This window comes from Tachypleus tridentatus, chromosome 2 (genome assembly GCF_004210375.1).
Source record: "Tachypleus tridentatus isolate NWPU-2018 chromosome 2, ASM421037v1, whole genome shotgun sequence".
Lineage (NCBI taxonomy): Eukaryota > Metazoa > Arthropoda > Merostomata > Xiphosura > Limulidae > Tachypleus > Tachypleus tridentatus.
This window is the reverse complement of record NC_134826.1, coordinates 120,309,362-120,336,257: the sequence shown is the minus strand read 5'-3', so window position 1 is coordinate 120,336,257 and position 26,896 is coordinate 120,309,362. Positions and strand designations below refer to the sequence as shown.

General features: G+C 35.6%; 1 protein-coding gene across 1 annotated transcript in view; it reads right to left on the bottom strand.

Annotated features, from left to right (window-relative positions):
- Window positions 1-26,896, bottom strand: part of LOC143244957 (whirlin-like) — a 150,603-nt gene that overhangs the window by 9,419 nt on the left and 114,288 nt on the right. Inside the window, exon 12 of the mRNA XM_076490566.1 lies at window positions 8,904-9,119. Within this exon, the coding sequence (XP_076346681.1) occupies window positions 8,904-9,119 (216 nt within the window). The remainder of the gene's footprint in view (window positions 1-8,903; window positions 9,120-26,896) is intronic.

The window sequence follows — 26,896 nt, the reverse complement described above, 5'->3', positions numbered from 1 at the left end:
CGTTAGCCGTTTCTAATTTAGAACTAGTCAACACCGTCCACCGCCAACTTTTGGGCTACTCTTTACCAATGAATAATGAGATTGACTTATGCCTGACTTTGTTATCCTTCAGTTGTTAGATATCAAGAAAATGTTAGAGTAACGTTATGATATCCATTCTCCAAACTTACTCTGTATATTTTAACAAATAACGATCGTTTATTGAACCATTTAAACTGAATTACATGAAAAAAAATTGTTTTTATGTTATATTAAAAAGAGAAGTTCTTAACACATAAACACCGGTTGTGATGTAGTATCGAAGAAAAACGTATAACATTGAATATCGAACAATGTACGAAAGTTAAATGAGCTTCATTCATTCTCGTAGCTCTTGGTCGAAGACCAAGTTTCGATCTGTGTAGCTCGGTGTTACTTCCAAAATAAATCAAGTTATTTTTGATAACAAATATTTAAATAACAAGTAGAAAAAATTGCGTTAGGGAAAGTATTTTTTCAGTTAGTTAACTAGTTAATCAATATCTGGTTCAGGTGTTGTTAGTTGTATTTTTTTTTCTTTTTTTAAACATTCTCAATTACAACTCCAATTCTTCTTACGGCAACTCAAACCCAACACAACGTAACTAGTGGATGTTTTTGTTTTTTCAATTGCACATTTACAACAATATCCACGAGACAACGTAACTAGTGGATGTTTTTGGTTTTTTTTTTAATTGCACATTTACAACAATATCCACGAGATGTCCTTGTTATGAAAAAGACATTTTCAAATTTAAATATATTTCAATAATCAGGTTCTACTTTATTATAGTTAATCCTTAGTTTAATTCCGACTAAATGAAATACATAAAGATTATAATTCACCACTTAAATCTAATTTACACCATATTCGTTATTGTTCGTATAATTTGATGACATAAATAGTGTCTTAACCTTTACTTTGTTTATCCAGACCTAACTAACGATCCTTGGTAATCGGCAAAAGACCTCGTCAGCACTGGATTATTGTTGTTTGTTTGTTATCAAGCACAAAGCTATACAAAGGGCTATCTGTGCTCTGCCCACCACGGGTATCGAAACCACTGGGGGGAGAAGCTCAGCACTGGATATAACAGATACAGAATGGTGGGTAATATATTGTTGACACGGCATAGCCTAGTGTTTAAGGCACTCGACTCGTAATCCGAGGGTCGCGGGTTCGAATTCCCGTCTATCAAACATGCTCGCCTTTTCAGCCGTGGGGGCGTTATAAAGTTACGGTCAATCTCGCTATTCGTTTATAAAAGAGTAGCCCACGAGTTAGCAGTGGGTGGTGATGTCTAGCTGCTTTCCCTCTAGACTTACACTGCTAAATTAGGGATGACTAGTGCAGATAGCCCTCGTGTAACTTAACGCAAAATTACAAACACCCCAAACATATTGTTATATCTTCTTCTTCACTACTCTTCCCATGTTATTAGAATTTCTACCCAATTAACAATATGAGCTCATATTGTCTTTACGAAATTTATACGTAACGTTAATAAATTTGCGTCTTTATATTTCCCAGTTATATTTGAGTTATAATTTGTTTAACATTTTGAAAATATTTATTTTGTTTGTTAATTCAATTGCAAAGCTGTAACTTAAAATATCTGTCATATGTACATCACAGTGGTCGAGCATCGAATTATAGTATTATATAAATAATAATTGTACGACTAAATTCCGTAAGTAACACAGGGCCGCAAACACTTGCGGTTTCCTGAACAGACTGGATTTTTAAGTGAGTAGATTGTTAGCCTACTGCACAACCCCCAACTAGGAGGACCTTTTCTTAGTTTACCAAGGGAATCGAACCCCTGATTTTAGCGTTATAAATCCGGAGACATATCGCTGGACTAGCGGGGTACATAGTGTTATATGCTCTTACATTTACTATTGAACCATCGTGTTGTTTAGGGACAAAACTAGGCATGGGCTAAATGAGCTTTGTCATTGAATGGAATCGAACTCCAGATTTTAGCGTTGTTTTCCCTTAAACATATCGCCGATCCAACGGATTTAATGTATTACTGTTTGAATTACGTGGCAAGTTAGCATATTCTCATATAACATATAATATTATGTAACTATGATACTAGTGCTATCAATATACTGAGAATGAGATACCTAAAGTGTCTTTTTTGTAAAGGTAGGATGGTTCACAATCTTGATATTTTTAATGATTTTACAAAACATATTACCTTCACCATTATCGGTTTCGGGGTAAAATCGAGCATTTTAATAGAACATATTACCTTCACCATTATCGGTTTCGGGGTAAAATCGAGCATTTTAATAGATTTACAAGAAAGCCGAGAAACATTTCGTCAAAAGGTATTCTGCACAACTAGCTCAAATCCAATCAGAAACATTGTTTATACAATCTGGACGTGCAGTTAAACAAAAAAATAGTTTGTTTGTTTTTCAATTTCGCGCAAAGCTACTCGAGGGCTATCTGCGTTAGCCGTCCCTAATTTAGCAGTGTAAGACTAGAGGGAAGGCAGCTAGTCATCATCGCTCACCGTCAACTCTTGGGCTACTCTTTTACCAACGAATATTGGGATTAACCGTCACATTATAACGCCCCCACGACTGAAATAACGAGCATGTTTGGTGTGACGGGAATTCAAACCCGCGACCCTCGGATTACGAGTCGAGTGCCTTAACCATCTCTCTTTGCTGGACCGTACCAAAAGTATTTTCTGGAAAACGTCTAGAGGCCGCTACTTACTGAAGGTAGTTTCAAGTTTATAAAAAAAACTAACTATATTTTTAACGTATTTGTTTAGTATACCGAGATGAAAAGACAAACTTCATGAAGCTGATGTTGCTTCTGCTCAACCGGTTTCTGCTTTTTTGCCAATCTTAGTAACAGTTATTGTTTTACTTTCGTTGTTAACAATTGAACATTATCGATGAATAAATTAATATTGTTGCAAACTGTCAAATAGTTTTTGAATTGGGAAATAACAATTCCATTTTAATAGTATAAATGGAACCAAGGGTAAACAAAGGAATGGAAAACTAATATCCTTTGTTTTGTCAAACACAGTTAACTGTACTCTATGTTGTGCTGTATTATAATAATAATTATTATTACTTCTTCGGATTTATTGCTTTAACACAGGGGTTCCAAACCGGTGGGTCGCGACCCACCAGGGGGTCGCAAAGCCTTGGCAGGGGAGTCGCGTAGCCTTGTTAGAAGTAGCTTGGGATAACATTAATTTTATTTCATCAATTACATTTTCATGCTCTTACATTTCTTTTGTTTCGGTGCAAAGCAAAACGTGTGCTACGTCAGTTCAATGTCATTAGGTGATATTATGGGTGTATGTATGCGTGCCTGTGAGTGAATGTGCCTGTGTGAATGTGTCTGCAACTGTATGTATGTGTGTACTAGTGAGTAGCGAGTATGTGACTGCACGCGTATGTACGTATGCTTGTGTGTCAGTTTAGCTGTGATTAAGTGTGTGTGTGCTCGCTGTCGGCACGTGAGTCACATGTCCGTTGCTGATTGGTGGATGACGAATCGTGCGACTGGCCACGCTCCTTTCCCTCCCAATACTTACCCCATCATTACTCTACCTGCAACCCCCACAAGTAGTCAGTGTAACATCTACACTTGCCAAAGCGTTCATTATTCAACATTTTTATTTTATTTTAACAAGGAGATAAGTAAATAGTAGAGATGAATTGTGTCCATGGCTAAACGGCGCAGATACTCAGAATGCTACCTCAACATTGGCTTCACCACTGTGCTCGCCAACGACGGCATCGAGAAACCACAGTGTGTTTTGTGTCATGCTGTCCTGAGTGCAGAGTCAATGAAACCATCAAAACTCAAGCGTCATCTCGAGACGAAACATCCAAAGAACACGCAAAGAAGGGTTTGGATTTCTTCAAACGGCATGAACGGTGTCTTAAAAGCCAAAGAATCGATAGAAGTGGGTCGTTTCAGCAGCAGAGTGCAGCCGTAGTGGAAGCTTCATATGAGATTGCATTCGAAATTGCTAAACAAAAAAAGCCTCAAACGATTGGAGAAACACTTCTTAAAGTCTGCATGATGAAAGAAGTAAATCTTATTCTTGGAGAAGCCAGTGCAAAGAAGATGCAGCAAGTATCCCTGTCAAATAATACTATCCAGAGGCGCATTTCTAAAATGTCTATGGATGTGAAGAAGCAGGTTTTGACTGAAATCAAGGGTTCCCCTTTGTTCTCCTTTCAGCTCGACGAGTCAACAGATGTGAGTTCATGTTCTCAGTTGCTTGTCTTCGTGAGATACATTAATTCTGGTGACATCAAAGATGAATTCTTATTCTGCAGTGCACTTGAAACCACAACAAAAGCTGATGATGTCATGGAAAAAGTTTCAACTTTTTTTCAAGACGAAGATCTTCAATGGGAAAACGTGTGTGGGGTTTGTACGGATGGGGCACCGGCTATGCTGGGATCAAAATCAGGATTCCAGTCGAGAGTGAAGAAGCTAGCACCTCAAGCAAAGGGCATCCACTGCATGATTCACCGATATGCTCTCGCCAGTAAGACTCTCCTGCCTCTCTGCAGGAAGTGCTTGAATCTGTAATCAAAATTGTAAATTATGTGAAGACTCAAGCACTCAACACTCGCCTATTCAAAGAATTATGCAAAGACATGAATGCTGACCACGAAGTCCTTCTCTTCTACACAGCAGTACGTTGGTTGTCGAAAGGAAACGTTATTAATCGTGTCTTTGAAATGAGAGATGGAATAAAGCTATTCCTGGAGACTCAAGAAAGGAAAGATCTTGTAGCTCACTTCGAAGATGAAGCATGGAATAAAAGGGTTGCGTACCTAGCCGACATTTTTGACCAGCTGAACAAGCTCAATTTGAAGCTTCAAGGAAGGGAAACACATGCTCTCCTTTTTCAAGATAGTCTTCGGGCCTTTGTTTCCAAACTGCAGAACTGGCGTCGGGAAACCAATCTTGGAAACATCGCTATGTTTGAAAAACTTTGTGGAGTGACGAATGAGTCTCAGATCCAACTGGATCAGTTCCTCAAGGATGAGATTACCGAACATCTTCAGTCTCTAGAAAAGGAAGTCGAGCGTTACTTCCCTGAGCTATCACAGGAACAGGAGGCCCTGATAAGGAACCCATTTTGTACTGAACTTGATGTATCTAGCATCCCAGATGATATCCAAGATGAATTTATGGATCTAAGGAACGACTTTTCAGCTCGTGATCTCTTCAAGGTGAAATCCGTGACTCAGTTCTGGTGCGCTATGTATCAGTCATACTCCACAGTCAGCATGATAGCTTTACGTGTTCTTGTTTCATTTGCTTCTACCTATTTGTGTGAGGCAGGATTTTCCACTTTTGTCAATATAAAAACAAAGAATAGGAACAGATTGGATGTTGGAGATGACATGAGACTGGCTCTAACAAACGCTCGGTCACGAATTTCAAAGCTTGCTGCTGAAGTGCAACATGAGGCATCTCACTAGCTGGGTTGGATAGCTGTTCAAACCTATGTTAATATTATTTTAAGAAATATATGTTCTTTTTGTGAATTCAGGTTGGACCAATGTGATTTAATTTGCTAATAAATAATTACAGAATTTTTAAATATTTTTTTAGATGTTTCTTTCCCTCTCCTTCACAGAAAATAAAAGAAAAATTAAGCTGCTGATAGTAAGCCCTGAGTAGGGGGTCACATGGGTTTCAAACTTTTAGGTAAGGGGTCGCGAGTGCCAAAAGGTTGGAAACCCCTGCTTTAACATCTATATTTGTTTCAGTTTAATATATATTTAGAATGTATGTAACAAACATTGTTAAATGTGTATTGCACAAGTCACGCCTGTTCTCTAAATTTGTAGAAGATTCTCGAGTGTAAGAATCAACAATATATGTTTTACGAAAGCACTAGGGTTTCTTAGAATATTGCTGCTAAGTGAACTTTCGAGAATGTCGCCTTAAAGTATATAAATCAACGTGCCAAGAGACAGTTATATATAATATCGTTTGTCTGCTACAATCAGAAACGAGAATAGCTTTGGAACCTATAATTGTGACAAACGCTTGTTGATTGAAAAACTACAGATGTTTGAAACAGCTAACTAGCCACGCCGTCAAGTGAACTACACATATTTATCACCGTATGATTAATTCGCTCTCCGTGAAACATCGATAAAAGATTCTGTTTCAGACTAGATATAATATTCAGTATTGTTTTCAAGTTTTTAAAACTCTTGTATATAAGCCATTATCTGTAATATAAGTTATTACAAATAATATTAATACAAATATAATAGAAATAATATGAATTATTATGAATTGTATTATTATTTGGATATTAAAATATATATTTTTAAGAAAGAAATTTGTGTGTATCAATCCTGTTTGAAAATATCATAAATTTGATAAATTTGAAATCGTAACACGTAACGTACGTAACATAACAAATCGGAAACTCGCCTGAAATAAATTATAATACGTCACATTTTGAATAAATTTGAATTATATCACAGTTTAATTAAATTATTAATAGAGATTAGATCATTAGAGTAAAAAAGGTTTAACTGTATGAGTTTTTATTACTTATTTTACGAATAGTTTCATAGAAGTGCAAATACAGATTAGACATGCTTGTGAATTAATTAGCTCCCATTGGAATACTCACTATATTTAGATTGAAATTTGATGAATATAAATTTAGGAGTAAAAGTTTCAGTATTTACAAACTGATCAACTACATCACTAAAATCTCTATCTAAACCTTTCAAATCTAATCTGTTATATAATGTAGTAAAATCATTAGTAGTAACAGACTTGTCTTCTTTAAAATGATTTAAATTAATTAAATATTCCAAAAATGGAAAATAATTCAAGGTTTAGTTGGAGTACTCGACCCCTGGCCGAAAGTTATGTAAATTCATGACGAATGAAAAGTTGTTTCTCTTGTATGTTAATGTGAAAAAAATGCTCATAAAAACTGTAAAACACAATATGTAAAACCGTAATTTTCCATAAATATTCACGTAGCCCCAACAATCCTTCTTGCTAAGTTCAGTGAAGATCCATCAACAGGGGAAAAAGTAATGGTAAAAAAAAAAAAACAGAAAAACTGCAAACTGCTAAATTGAAAATTTGTACGTATCTTTCCAATGAACCTCCATATCGAGTTTGGTGTAGATCCATCAACATCTGGAGAAGTAGTTATATGAACATATAACACAACACAAACAGTAATATTATATTTATATATATGACCCATAAATGATGACTAAAAGTATTTAATAAAAGTAATTTTATTTTAGCAAATAAAACATCTACAATGTTTTTATGTACAACTGATACAAATATATTAATGACGTTTAAATAGTTTGTAATAAACCTAAACTTAACAGGTGTTTTAAACAATTCTGAAATCGTTAAAAATTTTAATTTAAAACAAGTAGAATCTATATTTATATTCCATTTTTAAAAGCTTTCCTCAAATTAGTGATAACTGTATTTTTATTTAATATATTTTTGGTAAATATTTTAGTTGTATTATTTTCATTAGTTGAAACTTTGCATGTACTACAAGGTTATTTTATACGAGAATACTAAGATAATTGTCTTACTGAACATCATTTTCTAAAGAGTGAAGGTTGGTAGTCTTAAAGTTGTAAAAATATAGGGTGATTTATTTCTACTATAAAGTTGCATTTTTGCATTTAAAGATTGGGCGTCACTGTTTTCTCTCAACTGACTGTAGACAACGAAAGGTAGCAGAATGTGAGACGTTGTGGGTCTGTTCATTCATTTAAATTCCTAACCACAAGTAGATTCTCTGTGGCTTCTAACTAGATCGACAATGTATTTCGAAGATGTCTGCGATATACTCATTATGATTTAATGGTAATGAAAAGGACTGGTAATGATCCATTTTCATATTTTTAAATTAAGATTCATTGTGATTTTTTTCGTTTTGATTTATGTTACAAACAGAAACTAAGTTATTGGATATTTCGTAGGAGAGAAGTGATGACTTGTCTACTTTGTAAACAATCTCAATACGTAATAATTTCTTTCTCACCCATAACATATTCATTGTTATTAGTGAATTTCTTTGTTACGTGCTTATATGTTGTGTTTTTAATTTACTTAACTATTTTCTAATTAAAATTAGTTCAATTTTTTTATCATTGAAGTAAAGCTTAAATGATTAATTTACTAATTACTTGATAGACGTGTTTCCAATTAATTTTACGGCATTCCGAGAACTAACCTTAAATATACTACAGTACTTGAAGTTAAGAGTTAGCATATGTGTATGATATATATATAAGGTACACTAAGTTGTTTCTTTAAATGTTATTTTTATTATCAGTATTACAGATAATGTTTAAAATTGTCTATTTATGTTTTACTTTTCACATAGAGATTGTTTTGCACTTTAACTTAGTGTATGGATTTAGGACTAACCTATATCTCCTAAACTGGCTGAACCTAGTAAAGTGTTATTGGGTTCATGGCCAAAAATATCACTAACAGCAAAATTACCAAACAAATGAAACGATACATTCTAATCTCTGTAAGTAATAACGTGAGAAAAGCATATATAATTAGTTATAGTTATTACTGCTTTCATATTTACTTTTTCTCTAAGTACATAATTTGTTTCGATCGAAAGTTTATATTAATTAAATAAATTAAGTACAAAATACAAAGCCGATGAAGTGTTAGTACGACGTGATTATAAGAGGGATCTTGTGTTGATGGTTTAAGGACACTTTCCATTTGATTTTACTCTGTGTTTTTTTATTTTTTTACGTGAGTGCTACCTACGTCTTATAAACAATTAATTTCACTGGTGCATAATTTGACTAATACATATTAAGTGTAAGTTACGTACCGGAAGTTTCATCGAAGCGCTCCTGTGTTGATGTAGAGGGAGTTGAGGCTGTTGGTGTTTTCGAGCACATATTGCATGAGGATCAGGAAGGGAGCGATGGCGGCGCACTCTAGTGTGAGGAACTTGAAGCCAGTTAGAGAATTTTTCTTGGGTGCCATTAAAAGAAGGCAAATTTGGTGACTTGCGCTCTCGCTGCACAGATGAAACTGGGCGAGACTGTCGAATACAGAAAAACCATCACATACCTTAGTAACATCAGAGAAATGCAAACACTCGCATTAGAATTACCTTTACTTGACTTGCATTAATGTAGGCTATTCTTGTCCTCAATTGTCTCAGAATCTTCATAAGTTCTATTGAAACAAGCGGACATATTATTACTTGTTAATGTATATTTTAACACATTTAACACGTTAACATTTCTAAAATCTCATTTGAGCCATTGGAATTGCAGGGAAATATTTTTATAAATATTTACTAACACCTGAAGAACACGAACATTTTTCATTATATTCTGAAACACCATTTTAATGTATGATGTTTTAACTGATTGAACGTAACTTTAGTTTTCTACTTATAAATATTATAACATATTGTTTCACAAGTTGGGTACCCCTGCAAGGTAAGACAAAGCTGATAATTTAACTATGAGTGTGATTTTTTTACCAGTTAAGAAGAATGTTATTTTAGAAAATCAAAATGTTTTAAAATGAGCCCTTTTTATAACAAATATCATTCCTGGTTAAAACAAAGGTTGGATACAGACGTATTTTTACATAATGTAAACTCGACTCGTAATCTGAGGGTCGCGGATGCTCGCTCTTTCAGTTGTGGGGGCATTATTATGTAACGAACAATCCCGCTGTTCTTTGTTAAAAGAGTAGCACAAGAGTTGGTGGTAGGTAGTGATGACTAGCTGCATTCCCACTAGCCTCACACTGCTACATTATGGACAGCTAGAGCAGATAGCTATCGTGTAACTTTGCGCGAAATTCAAAACAAGCTAAGAATACATAGCATTAAAGGCCAGGCATGACCAAGCGTGTTAAGGCGATCGACTCGTAATCCGAGGGTCGCGGGTTCGAATCCCGGTCGCACAGACGTATACAGACGTATTTTACATAATGTAAACTCGACTCGTAATCTGGGGGCGTTATAATGTGACGGTCAATCCCACTATTCGTTGGTAAAAGAGTACTCCAAGAGTTGGTAGTGGGTGGTGATGACTAGCTGCCTTCCCTCTAGTCTTACACTGCTAAATTAGGGACGGCTAGCGCAGATAGCCCTCGAGTAGCTTTGCGCAAAATTCAAAAACAAATATAACATTAAAATGCACTTCTTGTAGTCAGGCCGTTTTACCTATAAGTTGGGTAATACGGACCACTTAAGACTGGATGACATCACTCTCAACTAACTCACGATGAATGCCAGTTAAAATAAATGCTTTATTTAGAAAATATATCTAAATCACTAAACTCATTATTAAAATGGTCGCAGGGATCGGAGAACTACACGCAAGTTGCACATTACCTAAGACAAAGGCGCAAAAGAAAGTTCTAGTATGGATTAAGACGGTTCTAGACCAGATTTACTCTCGTCCACTTATTCTAGTTTGTTTGTTTTTGAATTTCGCACAAAGCTACTCGAGGGCTATTTGTGCTAGAAGTCCGTATTTAGCAGTGTAAGACAGAGAGAAGGAAGGCAGCTAGTCATCACCACCCACCGCTAACTCTTGGGCTACTCTTTTACCAACGAATAATGGGTTGACCGTCACATTACAATTCCCCCACGGCTGAAAGGGCGAGCATGTTTGGTGCGACGAGAATGCGAACTCGCGACCCTCAGATTTCAAGTCGCACGCCTTAACACGCTTGGCCATGCCGGGCTCACCACTTATTCTAGGATAATTGCAAATTGTAAAAGAACATTGAACTTAAACTGCGATTGTTTACCAGCATGTTTGTCAACTTATAATTTACTTCTCTTTGGTTAAAGTCAACAAAATAAGATTTTCTCAAATATTTATCTTGTAACTATAAAAACTTCAAACTATTTACTTTAGATCAAGGTTTTTCAAACATAGTAAAAAATAAATAAACACATGCTTTGACCATTCCATTCGCTAGTATCCTGCTGTATATTTTTGCACAGGATAATTTGAACAACAGCTGTACTAGAGAACCCGTGGGACTAAGACCCCAATTTACAAACCTGCTATAATGTAAATTTAATTTCTTTAACCAAATTATGAGAGGTATTACTAAGCCTACTTATTTAACGTAAATCAATGCGTTTTTGCAAATTATCTGGATTCTCTAGGGAATGAGGTGAAAATGTTAACCTCTGTGCATACCTTGGGATCGAGACGATGTGTTTGGTACAACTGATGTCATACAGGATTGACCATTTCACTGGATGCATTTTTCACATTTTCCGCTATTCATGAGTAAAGTTACCTGAGTAAGGATCTTTAGAATATTATTGAAGCTAGCCGTTAAAAACATTTGTTCTGAAAATGCCCGGGTTCCAATTTTCTCGTAATGTTGACGAATCCGTTACATTACAGGTACTAGAAAATGGTAATTTTGAACGCTAAAGGGATTATTCGCTTAGGCACTAATATGAAGAATTAATTCCAAACGTGCTCGTCGTTTCAGCCGTCGGGGCGTTATAATGTGACGTTCAATCCCATTATTCGTTGGTAAAAGAGTAGCCCAAGAGTTAGCAGTGGGTGGTGATGACTAGCTGCTTTCCTTCTACCCTTACACTGCTAAATTAGGGACGGCTATAGAAAATAGCCCTCTTGTAGCTTTGCACGAAATTCGAAACAAACCAAAACCAAACTGAGAATTAATTAGTCCAAGTACCATAAACAAAATACTTCTTTTACTCCATAAGGATTAGTAGAAAAGCTCTTCTAAATATCTTAAGGTCCAAGAGCTCAGGAATATAAAATAACTTTATCTAAATATTCATGACTTTAATATACAAATTCAACGTAACATTACAGGATTTTAAGTCTAGAAATAACATATCAAAATGTTTAGTGGTGAGTCTGCCCTAACTGTGAATCAAGAGATCTATTGTTCGCGTCACATTATTGTAAAAACACCTTCCATACTTGGAACGATGGAGTTCTATAAAATTAACAATCAAATCCCAATACTCTCAAACAAGACTAGCCTAATATTAGCTGGCGGTGGGTGCAATTGGATAGTTGCCTTTGTCCTAATGCATCGGGTTGAAAGTTAAGGACAACTGTATACATATAGCATTTTGCGTATCTTTGCACGGAAAATGTTTACAGAAGACAAACCTACCAACAAAATAAGATTTAAAGGATTTATAAAATTTAAAATTCCAAAAATTGAAATACTTTAGCGCTACGAGAAAGATGTTGTGTATATTTTCTTATAGCAAAGCCAATTTGGGCTATCTGCTGAATCCACCAAGTGATGCGAATAGTCAAAAGGTGAAGTCATGTTTTGTTCGAATTTACGTGTCTACGTTTTTGTTAGCAACAGACAAGCGTATTAGCTACCATACATGTATATATCGTTAATACAGTACTATTATAAATTATATTTTTCATATTGGACGCTTGATGTTATTTACTACAGAGTTTTAGCGATACACAGTGCTGTTTTAAATTTTCGTGAGTATAATTTCTTACAAAGCTAAACGAAGGCTATCTGTAATAACCATCCTTAATTTAGCAGTGATACACTAGAGAGAAGGCAGCTAGTCAACACCATCCATCACCGACTCTTGGGTTACTCTTTTACCAACAGATAGTGGGATTCACCATAAAATTGTAATGCCCTAAGGGGTGAAACGACAGGTAGGTTCGGCTACATGAATTTGAACTTTCGTGACCCTCAGGTTGCGCGTCAAGCGCCTTAATTAACCTATCGAGTGTATAGGTTTTCCTCATAATGAATACAAAGCACTTTCAAACCAACAGTATGTTTAATACATTTTACTATAGTGTGGATGCATTTTATCTCTCTTTAGCTAACTTATATTCAGGATTATTAATATTTGTTTTTTGAATTTCGCGCAAACCTACACGAGGGCCGTTTGCGCTAGCCATCTCTAATTTAGTAGTGTAAGGTTAGAGGAAAGGCAGCTCGTTATCACCACCCACCGCCAACTCTTGGGCAGCTCTATTACCAACGAATAGTGGGATTGACCATAACTTTATAACGCCCCCACATCTGAAAGGTCAGGCAGCATGTTTGGTGTGACGGGGATTCAAACCAGCGACACTCAAGTTATGAATTGAGTGCATTAACCACCTGGCCATGCCGGGTCCTTTTAGAATTCTTTCTTCCTTACAGCTCAGAGGAATTTTGTGATATCTTAAAAACAGTATTACCGAACTAATAAACCCAAGTTTAAAAAAAGGCACAGCATAAGTAGCTCTACCCGTTTAAAAAGATTTTATGAACATTGACATAAATTGTTAAAAATTATTTAATTAAAAATAAATAATCTTTTTATTCATTATAGTACTTATACATTCTTGGATAGGAGTGTAATAATCTATAATAATTTTTGAAATCATAACCTATTAATGTAGTTGCTTTTTAAAGTCCCTCAGTGGCAAAGTGGTATGTCTGCTAGAACTCGAGCTTAGATACCCGTGGTTGGCAGAGAACAGGTAGCCCTTTGTACAGCTTTGTGCTCAATAACAAACAGTTTTTACTTATTCTCGTGTTGCCAAATTTTACTGGTGTTGGATAATTATTTTACACTTTTTATAGTACAAGGCATTCATAAAAACATTATAAAAAGTTTGTAATTTAATGTTTAATATTTTTCAAATGCTTCAAACTGAAAGGAAAAAATTCAATATGTTTAGATTTGTTCGATCTTTCGTTATTCCTATATTTAAATCGTTTAGTTACTGGAACTGCAAGATGATGTAAGTGAAAATATATTAAATATATTTCGTGGATGCGAATATTTCGATTATAAATAACGAGGATACGTTTGTTCGAAGTTAAGCCACATAACGGGTTATCTATGATTTGCCTGTCACAGGTATCGAAAGTCGGTTTCTAGCGTTGTAATTTATTAAACATACCGCTGTACCACTAAGGAATGGGAAACCATGCATTCTTAGATAGGGGATCTATGAAAATGTCTCACCAGTCCGATTTAATCGTTACTGTAAATAAATAAATAATAAGACTTAATGTTCAAAATGCGATCAGCACCACTTCACCTGATGTATATTGTAATGTAGTGTGGTCTAGTGAACTTGGACTTATCACCTAGGTTTGAAGGTGACAGCTCGTCAGCAGAGCGGTACTGTGTTATGAGTTGTCTTCTTCTAATAACTTGTCGGTCACATAGCTTTGAACATGTGGGTGCAGTTTTGAATAATTTTTCGAAGCTTGAAGAATGATAACAGACCGGTTTTAAACACCAACACATCGGGTGCCACCTAATGCATGCAGTTCAAGGCCTCTAAGCCTAGGTATGAGATGTTTCCTCCGCAGTTCTTGTTTACCAAACCGATTCCAGTTAGGCCTCTTAGCTGTCGATTTGAATTTTTTTTTTTTTATTTATTAGTGTATATCTGAACTACGAGGTGGGCGTTGAACGATTACAGGAAGTCTGACCTAGATCACGTTCACAAAAATAAGGGTAACCACTCACTTGTATTAAACAGAACAAAGGACATATCATTCATTACGTTTAAGAACCAGTTTTGAGAAAGGACATGAAAAAGCCAAAGATTTATACTAAATTATGAAGACAGCCCACTTCCTCTTTGAGTTACAACATTTGTTATTTTGAATTTCGGGCAAAGCTACTCAAGGGCTATCTGCGCTAGCCGTCCCTAATTTAGTGGTGTAAGACTAGAGGGAAGGCAGCTAGTATCACCACCCACCGTCAACTCTTGGGCTGCTCTACTACCAACGAATAGTGAGATTCACCGTAACATTATAATGCCCCACGGCTGAAATGGCAAGCATGTTTGGTGCGACCGGGATTCGAACCCGCGACCCTCGGATTACGAGTCGAACGCCTTAACCCACCTGATCATGTCGAACCCCTCCAATAGGTAAATCAAGATAGAAGGTCGTATAAATATTGTGCGAAATATGCATGTAATGTAAATCCCACGAATAGTGGGATTAATTCTCACAATGTAACGCCCCCACCGCTGAGAGAGCGAGCATGTTTAGTGCAACGGGGTCTAGCATCCGCGACCCTCGGTTTACGAGTCGAGTGCCTTAACCAACTGGTCATACTGGGCCAATATTGCATTGAAAATTGGAAACTAACTTAAGGATGAAGACGTGTGTACAAAGTTTCCACACAACATCAAACATAGTTTTACCAAGATATTTGAAGTGCGAGACAAAGATATACAAGTAGAATCAAAATGGCCTCCAAATAATGAATTACGTACTTCAATGCACAAATTAGACCCATTCGCAACATCAGTGAAAATATATGAAAAACAAAATCAAACTGATTGCAATGTTTTGTTGACAATTTTCGAACGACAGTTTTAGCCTAATTTAATGTATTGTTTCAAAGTGTGAATAGTATTTAATGAGAACAGTACGTTTTAGCCTGAGTTTACTTTACTGTTCAAGGTAAGAGAACAATAAGCTATGACGTATTTTTACTAAAGAAAGTAAGAATACATATGACTACAATCACATTGTGCATTATCGGAGATTCATTATAAACTAAACTCATTGGTTGTTGTCAGGTTTGTTATTATTTCACAGTTATTTTCCCCACTTCTCTGTAGTTTCAGAATTTGCCACGTTGTAGCTACGTTGGCTTGTTAGTCATGTAATGTAGCGTTTATTGCTATCTGCTTTCAAGAGATTATGTAGATAAGACTTCATGAAGCCGACGTAGGTGTACAAATGGTGGTTCCAGTCTGAAAGGCTAGAGATGTGTTTAAACCAAAACATGTAACTTTTGACCTTCCGTCTCGACAGGTTTGTTTGTTTAATTTCACGCAAAGCTACACGAGGGCTATGTGCGCTAGTCGTCCCTAGTTTAGTAGTGTAAGACTAAAGGGAAGGCAGCTAGTCATCACCACCCACCACCAACTCTTGGGCTACTCTTTTACCAACAAATAGTTGGATTGACCGTCATATTATAACGCCCTCACGGCTGAAAGAGCAAGCATGTTTGGTACGATGGTGATTCGAACCTGCGACCCTAAGATTACGAGTCGAACGCTTTAACCCACCTGGCCATGCCGGGTCCAGTCTCCACAGGAGCATCATTAGATACTTAAACTATTCGAGGCTCGGGTACATAGGTTCGAGAATTTTCTACATTTCAGTGTGACATCGATCACTGTTTTATATTCTTGGAATTTGGGACACGAGCCCGTGTGCTAGTGCTTAGCGACGTTACGGTGTCTTATCAGGTTGAGCTCATTCAAGAACTAATTAAATAAGTGAATATAAATATTTTTTTTATAGTTTGATAACTTAGAAAACACACAAAAAAGATTATTGTGAGATGGTGGGTGATTTTTTTAACCTAATTTTTGATGTTTGTTCTATAGAAGGTTTACATAAAAACATTCAACATAATTCGTTTGTTTATTGTTAAATATAAAACTACGCAATGTACTAATTGTATTATGTCAACCATGAGAATAACACCAGGATTTTAGAGATATAAGCTATTAAACGTAACACTGAGCCACTATTAGGGGGGAGAGCTTAAGGTAATTTAAGGAGAATAAAGTTTTACAGAAAAACTAAATTTATCACTTAGTTTTAAGCCTGTCGAAGAGTGAAACTAACACCACAACGATTGGTTTGGTTTTGAATTTGGCGCAAAGCTACACGAGGGCTATCTGCGCTAGCCGACCCTATTTTAGCAGTGTTTGTTTGTTTAATTTCGCGCAAAGCTACACCAGGGCTATGTCGTCCCTAGTTTAGTAGTGTAAGAGTAAAGGGAAGGCAGCTAGTCATCATCACCCACCGCCAACTTTTGGACTGCACTTTTAACAACAAAAGTGGGATTGACCGTCACATTATAACGCCTCGACGACTGAAAGGGCGAGCATGTTTGGTGTGACGGGGATTCGAACCCGCGATCCTCGGACTACAAGTCGAGTGCCTTAACCGCCTGGCCCCCCAAAACGATAATTTAAAAAGATTTCATTTTAACTTTCAGGAATTCTGCCATAGAAAATATTTCATATCGAATAAACAAACAAGAAATAAAATCGTTGACATGTTTAAAAGCACATCGCATAATCAATCTGAAAATATAAGTTTGAATAAAATTTTTAATATACCTCTAGTTCTAACCAACTAGTCCCCCGCTAGTACAGCGGTAAACCTACTGATTTACAACGCTAAATTCAGGGGTTCGATTCCCCTCGGTGGTCTCAGTGGATAGCCCGATGTGGCTTTGCTATAAGAACACACATACACGCTCTAACCGACTTGTAAAAATTAGCAATAAACGTTCTTATGAGCAATTATGTGCTGTAAAAATAAAATAAAAAAACTACAATAAGTTTGTTTGTTTTGAATTTCGCTCAAAGCTACTCGAGGGCCGTCCCTAATTTAGCAGTGTAAAACTAGAGGTAAGGCAGCTGGTCATTACCACCCACCGTCAACTTTTTTACCAACGAATAGTGTGATTGATCGTCACATTATAACGCCCTCACGGATGAAAGGGCGATCATGTTTGGTGCGGCCGGGATTCGAACCCGGGACCTTCGGATTACGAGTCGAACGCCTTAACCCACCAGACCATGTCGGGCCCCTCCAATAAGTAAATCAAGATAGAAGATCGTATAAATATTGTGCGAAATATGCATGTAATGTAAAGTACCAGGAAATGGTAGGAATTCCTGGCAAAAACCGGATTCACTGAACGACCCCTAGAGGTACGCAGAATTCGACTTAGATTAAGAACTGCTTTTTTCTGATCCCAACTAGTAGATTAGTGAGTGTACTGAGGCCGGTCAAATACTATTATTAATGTCCATATCGTGTGAGACTTACTCAGTACTAGCTTCTACATTCCCCTTGGATGGATAGACTAACTTCCTGTATAACTGTGGGCAAAAACTGTATTCTGTTATCATAACACCGCCTAGGGGCGGTGACCATAATATCTAAACTGCTCGTTTTAATTAAATAAGCGGACATTTCTTGCCACAGTTTATATGAATCAGATTTGAAGAAATTATACAACGTTTTTATTTATTTCTTTTTCACAGTAAATTAATGAACACTTTAGTATATGTGCTTAAGACTTTATTCACTAACGTATTACTTAAGTAAACACTCAAATATGTGTACTTAAGATCTCATTAAGTAAAAGTATTATTTAAATGACTGTTAAGTATATATACTTAGGGTGTTATTCACTAAACGTATTACTTATATATGTGTATACTTTGTTTGTTATATTTGCACAGTGTCACACAAGGGCTATAAGGGTAAAACTGTCCTTAATTTTGAGCTAATAAACTAGACGGAAGGCAGCTAGTCAACATTACCCGCTGCCAACACTTAGGCTACTTTAATCGCGGAATAGGATTTGATCGTCACTCCTATAACACTGCACAACAAAGATTTTGCTTTTTGAACACTGTTGGGTGTTCCATATAGATTGTTGGCTGCTGATCACGAAAATCACATCCAAATTTGCCCATCACATACCGTTTCATCACGGTGAAAGGTTTCACCAGGATATTGCTGCAATGAAAAAACGATATTAGGGCAACTGGAATCCGTCAATGCTTGCTGACAACTGTTGCACAATGCAACGTGATGCACCGAACATTGCATACAATTGAAAATCAGAAGCAAAACACTTTTAATTATGTTGAACTTAATAGCGTATTAGAAACACAAACGTAATTAAATACGTTATTACCGGTAAACAGTTAACTGTCTATTTCTCATAGTTCCTACGTGATGAAGCAAAACCAAAACTATATTTGTACACACCCACCAAGTACCTGTCACAATCAGCAAAAACTTTTCAGGAAGCAAAACCAAAACTATATTTGTGCACACCCACCGGGTACCTGTCACAATCAGCAAAAACTTTTCAGGAAGCAAAACTTTTCAAAAAAATTGTTGTGCAGTGTAATGCACCCACAGTCTCTAAGTGCGGAACATGATTTTTGGCAATGGGACATACACCTTGGATCCTTGGGTTCAGAGTGCAGTACATTAACTATTAGGCTACATCATCTTCAGACATTTCAATATAAATATCTAAGACTATTTACTCAAGGCAGTTAGGCATATTTAAATATAACACAGTAATTATTACACAAAGCTTACAGAGCAGGCCTACTTGAAAATTTATTGTAAAGAAGTCTCGTATTTACCGGTAAAAATATGCGAATAAGTTCAAACTTCATGTGTAAAAAGTTATAAAAAAGTAAGAGATAAATTAAAAGTAAGGTGCCCAACGTTTATTTGACTAAGTCAAAGGACGGAATGTGCGCATTACATCCAGAGCCAGGACTTTCCTTAGGTCCGTGAAACCTCCTGAGGTCTCGATTAAATATTATTCTTTTTTCTGCTTTTCCTGAGAGTAATTTTCCTAATTCTGGTACATTTTTATTGGACCAGGTTCATAAGCTCTTCCAGAATCCACGCTCCTATACAACGAAATATATTGCATTAGTGCAAAAGCTACAATCGGTTTTCGCAATTGTTGTAGTTTTTTGTTGTTGTTTTTTGTTGTTGTTTTTTTGCTAAACTGTTCAAGAAAGCCGTTCACCAAATAAACACATTTTCATTTTATTTTAACAGATATATGAAAAAAAGCCCATAAACGTGAAGCTATTGATATTTTCTACAGAAATAAACAATAGAAGTAATATTTTCTTCTCAATTTAAATACATTTAATATCACAAACGAAAATTAGCTGAAGTGCTATATAGTACATATTAAGCAAAAACTATGATGTTTACGTATATAACATCACATTATTGTTCTGTGAATCTGTGATATTAATATCTTCGTTTATGAGTTATTAATGGTTGATAAGTGCCTTTAACCTTTGTAGTGTCTGAACATTGTAAACACTAATTACGTATTAGGCTTTTAAAAGTCTACACTGAGAATACTATAAAAACTTTACTTAAATGTTGTTGTTTTTTATTATATATTATAGTTTATGTTAACAAGTTATAAAACAAGATTTTAAAAGAGGAATAAATGATTTGTTGGAAATAGGAATGCAATAAAAAATTGGCTTCATTTTCCTTTTTCGTTCTTTTGGAGTAATTGTGAGGGGACAATGTTGAAGGTCCAAATCATCTCTTGTTGTCTGTATGGAGTATTAAAATACGGAAGTGACATGGAATAAATAAATACATGTCCATTTTTCAACATTGCGATAAGAAGAAGTAAAGACAACGCATGTCTCAACTATTGATTCCAGGTTAATAAATCTAATAAAAATGAACTGCGATATGATGCGACATAGGGATGTCAATGCAAAAACTTAACATTGGAATAAACTGTAAAAGTGTTGTGTTGAAGAGGCGCTCTGTTGGTCATTTACAGAGGTCATTAGATTACCAAATAATTTGAAAATGAAAGATAATGGGTCTTGGTGCAACCTCGACATCGAATCAGAGACAAATTCTCCGAAAGTCAAAGTGTGTAGGAGACCTTCATGGTCTAAGACCTTGAAGAGTAACAATAAATAGTTGATGACCATCTTATTGAAGATGATGAAAACTCATTTGCTTCATCATCATGAAATATGTAACTTTCTGAGTGATCCGAAGCTTGAGAAATTAAGAACTATAAAATGTAAAACGTTACGAAAACTATTGAAGATATCTAACAACAAAGAAAGTTAAACTGCTGCACAAGGAAGTGTATTATTATTCCAATGTAGTAATTTATTTGCTTGTCTCAGTAATTATGTATTACATGTTTAGCCAATAGGCGCCGTTCTTTAAAGTAGTATTTGAATATGAGAAACAATTATTGGAGTGTAAGATCTAGCATATTGATCTAATGTGCAATATTAAAATAAAATAGCAATGTTTCTCCCCCCTTCACAAATATAAAGAGAGGGAGTGCATGTGCATCATTAGCCATTCTGACGCACTAGAAATCTAACTTTACTAACAACTTTATTTACATCAGTGTAAAATCTTCAATATATTTATCTAAGTCGTATTTCTTGGTGTTTAGGAGATTGGGACCATGCCACAGAACCCTTAATAGTTTTATGATGATCAGAAACACGATAGTTCAAAAATTTCGTCACGGACAGGCACGAGCAATTCTATATTTTAGATGTACGAGTTAGATGTCACAATTATGAGAACTCAGAGTTAGTTGGAGTCCATAATAAGTAATGTTGAGTTTAAAAACAAAACCGAATCTGATAGCTAATAAGAAAGTTTAACAAACTTTGTAAAATTTAGTGAATCAGTGAGCTATTATTTATAAACTGTGTTTGTTTTAGGCTTATCGCTCAAGTCAACCAGATAACTCTAGAAGATGGCAGTTTACAACTAACGTTGCCACAGCGAAACTAAAAGTATGTGTATTTGACATAATAATTTTTAGCAGATAAATTACCCATTTTAAGAAGCAAAGATAATTAAATCTGACATAATCTTACTATTTGTTTTAGGAAGTTCACAAAAATAAGTTTTAATTATTTGTTTTCTACAAAATATTAAGTTTTACTTCTCAATCAGGGCAAGATTCATTTGTCAATTTTAACAGAACCCAGGTTAAAGTTAGCACATAACATATAGTGACATTAACTATATTCATCTATAATGGTTAAGTTACCCTATTATTTTGCTAAACTATTTACGCTCAAATTTCTCGTCCTTGAGTTCGTTGATTGACGGTTCCCTAATAAAAATGAGTCACATAAAAAGTGTAAGCAAAAATGTCATCGTTGTTCCAATTAATTCTATCATGTGAAATCACTCATTTGAAATCTATTTTACAATAAAAAAAAAAAGAGTGATACCCAATTGTTAGATCAGTTATTACGGTGAGTGCTGCAAAAAACGTAGAAAACTTAATATCACTCAATACGATATGGACTTCGCCGGTAGTGAATGCTATAACACAAACTTGTGATTAGAATTGGAATTTGGAATTTCGCACAAAGCTACTCGAGGGTTATCTGTGCTAGCCGTCCCTAATTTAGCAGTGTAAGACTAGAGGGAAGGCAGCTAGTCATCACCACCCACCGCCAACTCTTGGGCTACTCTTTTACCAACGAATAGTGGGATTGACCGTCACATTATACGCCCCCATGGCTGGGAGGGCGAGCATGTTCGGCGCGACGCAGGCGTGAACCCGCGACCCTCCGATTACGAGTCGCACGCCTTTCGCGCTTGGCCATGCCAGGCCACTTGTGATTAGAGGACTAAATACCATCTGTGTAACTGTAAATTGTAATAAATGCACGCCATCTCGGCCCGTCATGGCCAAGTGTGTTAAGGCGTTCGACTCGTAATCCGAGGGTCGCGGGTTCGAATCCCGGTCGCACCAAACATGCTCGCCCTTTCAGCCGTGGGGGCGTTATAATATGTCGATCAATCCCACTATTCGTTGGTAAAAGAGTAACCCAAGAGTTGGCGGTGGGTGGTGATGACTAGCTGCTTTCCCTCTAGTCTTACACTGCTAAATTAGGGACGGCTAGCACAGATAGCCCTCGAGTAGCTTTGTGCGAAATTCAAAAACAAACAAAGAAACAAACAATTATATACAACTAAATAGAAGTATATAACTACCTCGAATAACTAGGCACAACTTCAGTTCATTGCTTTGTTCTGCTAGTGCTATGATTAGTATATATCGTAAAATGTGCGAGATTTAAAGTAAGAAACCCTAACTATGGTCGCTAAGTGCTCATGTTGCAAGCGCTTAGTCAAGTGTTCGCTACTGCAGTTGGCTTTCTTACGTTTTGAAGGTTCTCACCTTAGTGATGAGTAATAACAAAACACAGATCATTCTGAGAGCAACTTGAAAACATATTTTACTCTTTTTGATCATCAAACTTTGCACAAGTGTACACACTAGAGTTCACATTCATACCACTAAAAATTACACAATTTTTTACAGCTGGATAAAGATTGTTTGTTTTTTTAATTTCGCGCAAAGCTACATGAGGGCTATCTGTGCTAGCCGTCCCTAATTTAGTAGTGTAAGACTCAAGGTAAGGCAGCTAGTCGTCACCACCTACCACCAACTCTTGGGCTACTCTTTTACCAACGAATAGTGGCATTGACCGTCACATTATAACACTCCTACTGCTGAAAGGGTGAGCATGTTTGGTGTGACAGGGGTTCGAACTCACAGCCCTGAATAATGATATAGAGTAGTGAAAAAAATGAATTTTTTTGAAAACTTCACGTGGTTCTAGAATCAAAATTGAGCAAAACTTGTGAATGAAATTTTGTAGAATTGGTCTAGAAGTGAATAAAGTTAATAGTAAAACATTTGCCATTTTAAATTCTGCAGAAGAGAATAGTCTTGGGTATTTTAAGCATAATGAGTAAGATAGGTAAACAGAAAATACGAAAGTAGTTTAAAATTGAGAATAAAACTGTAAATACACCATTATTTTTTCATATTCATTTTAATTGTCAGTTTCAGACTCAAAATCGAGAGTTTATTTAAAAATAGTATTTTAGATTCTCCTTATGCTTTCCAGGACTCAGTGGTCAAGAGGCTATCCGTAAATACCAGAACTTATTGGCAGAATTGGACATTGAGGTGCAAAATATTATCTGAAACAATATTCATATAGTCATTTAAAAAGAAAGTAATTCATAAAAGTCATGGTTTAAGCGCCGAAATCTTCTGAAGCATCAGAGAATGACAGGACTACAATTTGTAACAAAAAGTATGTCAACTGATGATGTTTTGTTTTCACATTGCCCTGAATTTGTTCATTTCGTATTCAGAATCAGAGATATGGGAAAGATAACATTTTAAATCTATCCTTCGTCTCCAACATTTGTTCTAATTGATCTTTATTTTAAATCTTAGGCCTTTTGGTTTTTTATGCTTTGCCAGCTGTCAACGTTTAAACGATAACTCTTAAAGCATCATGCTCCACATATAAATATAGTTCCAGAGAATATTTTCTGTCTCATTATCCAACCCCACCGATGAGTTTTGTCGTTTAAATTGTAACTACAGTAGTTTCGTTTTGTTTTATTTTCCCTTTCCTACTTGGCTACATAATTAATGTTTTTTAATTTAAAGATTTAAAAATATATCTCTGGTACTTTTCTCCTTTAATGCAAAGCTATGCAATGCACTTTCTTCACAGTGTCCACCGCAGGGAATAATACAGCCTCTGAAGTTATCGTTGAGCCATCAGGAGACCCGTACGTAGTACAAATAAAACTATAAGCTGCACCGATTCACCTATTCATTGATCTGGTACAATATGATAACCCTATGTTACTATGACCAGTTTAGCTATGAATAAGACTCATTATTATTTATAAACTTGCTCCTGCAAGTCAGCGATAAGTTTGTAGACTTACCACGTTAAAATCCTGAGTTCGATTCCCCACGGTAGACAGAGTGCAGGTAGCTCAGTGTGTAGTTTTACGCCAAAAAACAAACAAATAGTTATACACAGTAATTAACGTCGTTTGATTTGACTGAACCTGTTACTAGCATACACGTTCCTTAAAAAATAGTGCACTACATATACATAAAACTAGAATTAATTGCATCTCTTATGGCGTGGATAGATAGATATATAAAGAGAAAAATAGAAAACATTTGTAATGTGCAAAAAAAGTGTCTTCACCGATATTCAAAAACTGAAGTGCTGAAGGTTAGGAAACGATTCTAGTTAGCTGTTATCTCATACTGCTGTCAACACTCATATGTCAATATCATGTGTACTCCTTCTAACATGTTAACTTGAAGAGCATCTCTTTGTCATTAGAAAATTAGCATGTTACAGCTCGTCATCCAGTTCACGTGTAGCTGTTATTTTAATATGATTCTTTCTATAGCCGTTTTCATAATCGGATTCGGTTTTCATGTAGGTGTTCCCAGTGTAAGTGCACTTTTTTGTTAAAGTTTCACATCCTTCTAAGTGTCATTTTTTATTTATACAACGAGGTCCGTGTGAGAAACAACTGCGAAAGAAACTTTTCACTTGACTGAACTTTTTCTTTTATAAAAATGGAACACTTGATGGTCTGTTGAGCATTATTATACTATTATAGAGAAACAGATTTAAAATATGGCTTATGTAGTTTAAGTTTAGTGATGTGTGCCATAATTTGAGTGCTTCATATTTTTATATCTATTCTTGCTCGCGTCATTCTGACGTTGACTTGTACTAGAACGTAGCGGCTGTCAAAGCTTTGAAGCTACGAATAAACAACAAAAATGATTTTATGAATTATTCCTTGGAAGATAAAAAAGAAACAAAAAATCTATCTGAACAATGGCAAGTTTCCAACAGCTTCCTCGGCAAATACTCATAGAGTCGCATCGGGAAAAAAAAAAAGTCACCGCATACGACTTTTCTAAGTATTTGTTTCATTTGCCACAAAAACTGACTTTGTGATAATGTACAAACATGTACCTTATACATATACACGCAGGTGTAGAATCTAGGCATGCACATACCAATAATTACAAGGTAAATATCAGACTAAGAATGTTGAACTGAAACGGCTTATTTGAAAGTTATTCGAATAAACGTTCCCTGTTCATGGTATGTTTTACAATGGATACAAATATCTTTAAATTAGTTACCAAACTAAAGCTCTATGTACAGCAAACATTGCCTGAGGCGAGAACAAGACTTTCGCAAAAACGACAACAATAACAATTATATGTGGAATGCTTGAAAGGTTTTTTGTTGTGGCCTAATTGTTTAATTCAAGAGGGAATAATAAAGATAAATAGCCGTAGAGGTATGTTGAACTGTGCGAGATATTCTGTGGCAATAAAAAAAAAAAATGCTATCGGGTTTATGAGTTTTTATTTTCGTTAATTAAGGAATTGTTTTCCTATCAGTAACCAGTACTGGCACATCTTCTAAATTAGGAGAACAAGGCAGGAGTGAAGTAGATATGGACCATTTGAAATAGTGAAAATAATTGGCAGAACGGAAGAGTTATTTTGTAGCAGACGAGAACGAAACGCCTCATTAATTTTGTACCAGTTTCTCCTTGTTTCCTTCTCTTCAAGACGTCTTTTCTATCATTATAAAAAAGAAAAGATCACGTGTATGCGGTTAATAGTATTTTACCTTAGATATTCCAGTTATGCATCGAAATACATTATAATGTTCTATCATAATATAAGCACTCAACCGTTTCTACTGGATAGCTTGTGTAATAAAGTTAATATTGAGACACTGTAATAATATTCTACTATTTACCTGTTAGTGTTAGAATTAACATACTCACTTGCGTATGTCTCTCTCTTTATCCAAATGCCTCGTTGTTGGTCCTTTCTTATAGACATATTACTTAGATTGGAATTACTGTAGCCTTTTATTTAAAACACATCATAATGCATGTGGTCCTAACACCTAGCCTAAATCTTAATGTATGTAGACCTCACATTTGAGATACATCATAATGCAAGCAGACATTGGAAAACGTAACACATACCACAATATATATATATATATATATATATCCCTTGTCTAACATATATCTAATGCATGTAGCCTTTACATCTAACCCACATCACAATGTATGTAGTCCTTGTTTCTGTCTCCTATTATAATGCATGTAAACCTCACACCTGAGAAACATACAATTCTTATTACCTTAGATACATTATAATGGATGTAGACCACATACCTGGTAAACATCATCTTACATATATTCCTTACACCTGAGAAACGTATATTATAATGAAAAACATTATAATGCATGTAGACCTCACAACTGAGAAACATATAGTCATTACGTCTGAGAGACATTATAATGATTTCTTTTTGACATTTTGTTTTCTTAAATATTTAT